The 5,000-nt window shown below is 45.6% G+C and overlaps 1 protein-coding gene across 4 annotated transcripts in view; it reads left to right on the top strand.

The window, feature by feature from the left end:
• The window catches only part of gria2a (glutamate receptor, ionotropic, AMPA 2a), a 29,644-nt gene that overhangs the window by 17,630 nt on the left and 7,014 nt on the right, over positions 1 to 5,000 (top strand). For all 4 annotated transcript variants that reach the window (XM_077018194.1, XM_077018173.1, XM_077018187.1 and 1 more), the window contains exons 7-13: positions 198 to 365; positions 510 to 614; positions 941 to 1,048; positions 1,142 to 1,348; positions 2,690 to 3,057; positions 3,368 to 3,566; positions 3,878 to 4,125. In XM_077018194.1, the coding sequence (XP_076874309.1) occupies positions 198 to 365; positions 510 to 614; positions 941 to 1,048; positions 1,142 to 1,348; positions 2,690 to 3,057; positions 3,368 to 3,566; positions 3,878 to 4,125 (1,403 nt within the window). The remainder of the gene's footprint in view (positions 1 to 197; positions 366 to 509; positions 615 to 940; positions 1,049 to 1,141; positions 1,349 to 2,689; positions 3,058 to 3,367; positions 3,567 to 3,877; positions 4,126 to 5,000) is intronic.

Below are 5,000 nucleotides of genomic sequence, written 5' to 3'. Positions count from 1 at the left end.
GCGTGCGTGCGTGTGTGAAATAATATGTGTGTGTGTGAGTAAATAGATGCGTATGGTTTTCTACCTCTGAAATATGACATCTCAGACTTCTCCAAACCAGTGTTATTTGTTTCTACACTGAGGTTGATGAAAATCATTATGTTGATCTGTTTTTTCATCAGTTTCTTGTGTGTGTGTGCGTATCTCTGTCTCTACAGTACACTTCTGCTCTGACATATGATGCAGTTCAGGTGATGACGGAAGCATTCCGCTCTCTTCATAAACAAAGGATCGACATCAGTCGGCGTGGCAACAATGGGGACTGCTTGGCCAATCCTGCGGTTCCTTGGGCTCAGGGGGTGGAGATAGAACGTGCCCTGAAACAGGTTAATATCTTGCAGATGACAAGTCAGTACTCAATATCAATAAATATCATGTGCTCTGAACATTTGGTGGCTCTTGGGGTGTGTGTGTGTGTGTGTGTGTGTGTGTGTGTGTGTGTGTGCGGGTGCGTGTGTATGTGCGTTTAGGTGCACGTGGATGGACTGACTGGAAACATTCAATTTGATCAGTATGGAAAGAGAGTAAATTACTCAGTCAACATTATGGAGTTGAAAAACAGTGGACCAGTAAAGGTATGTCACTCTTACACAAACACACACACACACACAAGAAATAGCCCCCAAAACAAATACCATAGTCAATCATTACAGGACTTTGGTTATTTGGTCATTTGTAAATACTAACTACCCAATATAGCTTATTGTGAATATTTATTTTAATAAATATCTGCTTTTTAGGCAGAGTGTCCAGAATGTGCTCTGAATCTCTTAGACAGTTCCCTGCAGCTCCCTAACCTGACTATAAAGATTCTTCCAGACTACTTCCGGCTAATGTGCAAATTTGACTTTTGAGATCATGGTGGAAGTGGACATTTTTAGGATGGCTGTGTTTCCTCCAGATTGGTTACTGGAATGAGGTTGACAAAATGGTGGTCACCAAGTCGGACCTTTTCCCCAATGACACCATGGGTTTGGAGAATAAGACGGTTATTGTTACAACCATCCTGGTAAGACAGCGCTAGTTATCCTTGTAAACGTGGAACATGCAATCAGCGTTTGGCATGCAACCATGTGAAACTGTGCATCCATTCTCCCTGTAGGAGGCGCCATATGTAATGTTGAAGAAGAATGCGGAGTTGTTTACCGACAACGAACGCTATGAAGGATACTGCGTGGACCTGGCGGCCGAAATCGCTAAGCACTGTGGGATTAAGTACCAGTTAAAGATCGTAGGAGACGGGAAGTATGGTGCGAGAGACAGCGTCTCTAAAATCTGGAACGGCATGGTTGGCGAGTTGGTGTACGGGGTGAGGATTCACACACTCACACACACATGAACAGAAGCTGGGAGATCCAGAATCAGAGTTATAGACCAGTTTCCAGAGAACAGTATTACAGGGCAGATCAACAAGATGGGTGAGGCAGACGCAGTTGTCAGTCAGTAAAGCAGGTCAGTTCACACTAACCCTTGGAGTCCATATTCATATACACACACATCCCTACGCACTCCCATAAACCAGTGTTAGTCTTGTTCACAATATACTCACTGGCCACTTTATTAGGTACACCTTGCTAGTACCGGGTTGGACCCTCTTTTGCCTTCAGAACTACCCTAATCCTTCATTCCATAGATTCAACAAGGTACTGGAAACATTCCTCAGAGAGTCTGGTCCATATTGACATGGTAGCATCACACAGTTGCTGCAGATTTGTCGGCTGCACATCCATATTTGGTGCATATTTGCCTGTGCGAATTGCAGCCTCAGTTTCCTTTTCTTAGCTGACAGGAGTGGCAACCAGTGTGGTCTTCTACTGCTGTAGACCATCCGCCTCAAGGTTCGATGTGTTGTGCGTTCAGAGATGCTCTTCTGCATGCCTCGGTTGTAACGACTGGTTATTTGAGTTACTGTTGCCGTTCTATCAGTTCGAACAAGTCTGCCCATTCTCCTCTGACCTCTGGCATCAACAAGGCATTTGCGCCCACAGAACTGCCGCTCACTGGAAATTTTCTCTTTTTCTGACCATTCTCTGGAAACCTTAGAGATGGTTGTGTTTGAAAATCCCAGTAGATCAGCAGTTTCTGAAACACTCAGACCAGCTCGTCTTGCACCAACAATGACGCCACGTTCAAAGTCACTTAAATCACCTTTCATCTTCATTCTGATGTTCGGCTTGAATTGCAGCAGATCGTCTTGGCCATGTCTACGTGCCTAAATGCATTGAGTTGCTGGCATGTGATTGCCTGATGATGCATTAATGAGCAGTTGGACAGGTGTACCTAATAAAATGGCTGGTGAATGAATATGACAAGACAAAATTGTCAAAAGAATTTAGTTGATGAACAGTTTAGAATTGCAACAAGGATAATGAGGCAAAAAAATCCCCCATAATGACCAGTCCCAAACTGTACTTGTTGAAAAGATGACATGACAAAAAACCCCAAAACACAGTAAGGATGTTATCAGTGCCATTTTAGTCAGGGTAGCGTAACCAGTATAGCATGACTATAAACTGACGGTCTTCATTCAGACTAAAAAACAAATTACATTTTTAGAAATACAATGACGTGCCATGCAAATGTGAAGTGAGAATGCTTCTTGCTGGTCTCTTTCTTTCTCACTCTGTCCCTCCATCTTCCTTCTGGTCAGAAAGCGGACATAGCCATAGCCCCTCTGACGATCACGCTAGTGCGTGAGGAGGTGATCGACTTCTCCAAGCCCTTCATGAGCCTGGGAATCTCCATCATGATCAAGAAGCCCCAAAAGTCCAAGCCGGGCGTGTTCTCCTTCCTGGACCCGCTGGCCTACGAGATCTGGATGTGCATCGTGTTCGCCTACATTGGCGTGAGCGTGGTGCTCTTCCTGGTCAGCCGCTTCAGCCCGTACGAGTGGCACACGGAGGAGTTCGAGGATGGCCAATTGGGTCCCAGCGAGTCCAACAACGAATTTGGCATCTTCAACAGTCTGTGGTTCTCCTTGGGTGCCTTCATGCGGCAGGGATGTGACATTTCACCCAGGTTGGTGGACATCCGATCAAGCTTGGGTCCTTGGTTAGAGTTTCTTGGGCAAATGCCGATCTGTTGGTGGGCTGCAAATGGTAATTTGTTATATATATATTTTCTTCTCAGGTGAGCAGCACTTTATAGACAAAATGTGAAAATTGTAATCACTTTCATAAATGTTTTCTTACTTTTTTGTGGACAAAAATGACATATTGATCTTTTAAAATTGAGCACAAATGCAGTTTAACATTTATTCTGTAGGAGCAATTTTTTGTGACGTTTTTGTGACATCTCGTGCTGAGCTGCCAATGTGTTTTGCATGTAGGTCTCTGTCTGGGCGTATAGTTGGTGGTGTGTGGTGGTTCTTCACCCTCATCATTATCTCATCCTATACGGCCAACCTGGCTGCTTTTCTCACCGTGGAGAGGATGGTGTCACCAATCGAGAGTGCTGAGGACCTTGCCAAGCAGACCGAGATTGCCTATGGAACCCTAGATGCGGGCTCAACTAAAGAGTTTTTTCGGGTAAGATTCTTGGGAAATGTAGTTTTTAGAAACAAAGCTATTTAGTTGTTTTGCTCTGAAACAAGAAGATTGTTGAAGTTTCAGACATTACGCTTGATCTGAGGTATGCATGTTTGTTCTCCTTTGTGCTTTTACATTGTTCCTTTCCTTGTCCTTGGTGTCTACCCACTCTGGATCTCATCCTGTCCTCTCCCTTCTCTGTCTTGCCTATAACTAAAACAAAATATCTCTGCTCACCTTTTGTGTTCAAACTGACTCCGCCCCCACCCCCAACCCCCCCGGCCTGATCCCCTCCACCCGTTTGCATCCAGAGGTCAAAGATCGCCCTGTTTGACAAGATGTGGCAGTACATGAAGAGCGCCGAGCCGTCGGTCTTCGTGAAAAGCACGGTGGAGGGCGTCCTGCGCGTGCGCAAGTCCAAGGGGAAGTACGCCTACCTGCTGGAGTCCACCATGAACGAGTACATCGAGCAGCGCAAGCCCTGCGACACCATGAAGGTCGGCGGCAACCTGGACTCCAAGGGCTATGGAATCGCTACACCCAAAGGATCTGCTTTAAGGTGGGTGGAGTAGTATAACAATATGACCCATGTTGTTATAGTATCCCACCTACCCTGACGTAGGCCAGGGGTCCCTCTGACAACGGAGGTAACCTAGGTAACTGCAGCCAAGAAGGAGTAGGGATTGGTAACCTAGGCAACCAGGAATTGGGTAACCTAGGTAACCGCAGGCTGAGGGAGAAAAGGCTGGGAGTGAGAGGCGGGAGCCTTTGGAGGAATGCAGACATGAGGGCAACCTAGGTAACCTAGGTAACTGCTGAGACAGTTGGTGTTGAGCAGTTAGTGTTGACAAGTTAGTGGTTGGTTACCTAGGCAACTAAATCGTAGGTAGATGTAATGCACATATTTGAAATAAGAGATTCCTGAGTAACAACAAAGACTGGGATGTAACCTAGGCAACAAGCATGTCTCTAAGGCAAATGAGACAGCAATTTTTAGGTAAATGCATAAAATTGACTTTTTATATTTAGCAATGAAAGTGAGTGAAGATGTCGTTAGCCTTTGCATTTCGTCATAGACAGTCCAGAGTGAGATCTAGACAGGGGTTCAGCTCTAGACAGGGGTTCAGCTCTAGTAAGGGGTTCAGCTCTAGATAGGGGTTCAGCTCTAGATAGGGGTTCAGCTCTAGACAGGGGTTCAAGCAGATGTTCAGTTAGGTGTTCACTAGTAAACTGCTAGGTCCAGTCAGTCCTACGTGATGCAGGTTGCAGGACTACAATTGATTGCAAAGTCTTGTTCACCTGTTTGTGCTGATACTCTCCTGTCCCTTCAGTCAGTGAGGCAAACACTGGCAAATGACGCCAAATTATTCACCGAATGTTCATCAGATGGAGGCAGCACCAGCCAGCGTTCTGAACATCTGCTTAGGGCCTCAG

This window comes from Brachyhypopomus gauderio, chromosome 1, assembly GCF_052324685.1.
Source record: "Brachyhypopomus gauderio isolate BG-103 chromosome 1, BGAUD_0.2, whole genome shotgun sequence".
Taxonomy (NCBI): domain Eukaryota; kingdom Metazoa; phylum Chordata; class Actinopteri; order Gymnotiformes; family Hypopomidae; genus Brachyhypopomus; species Brachyhypopomus gauderio.
This window is presented reverse-complemented; position numbering and strand designations above follow the sequence as displayed.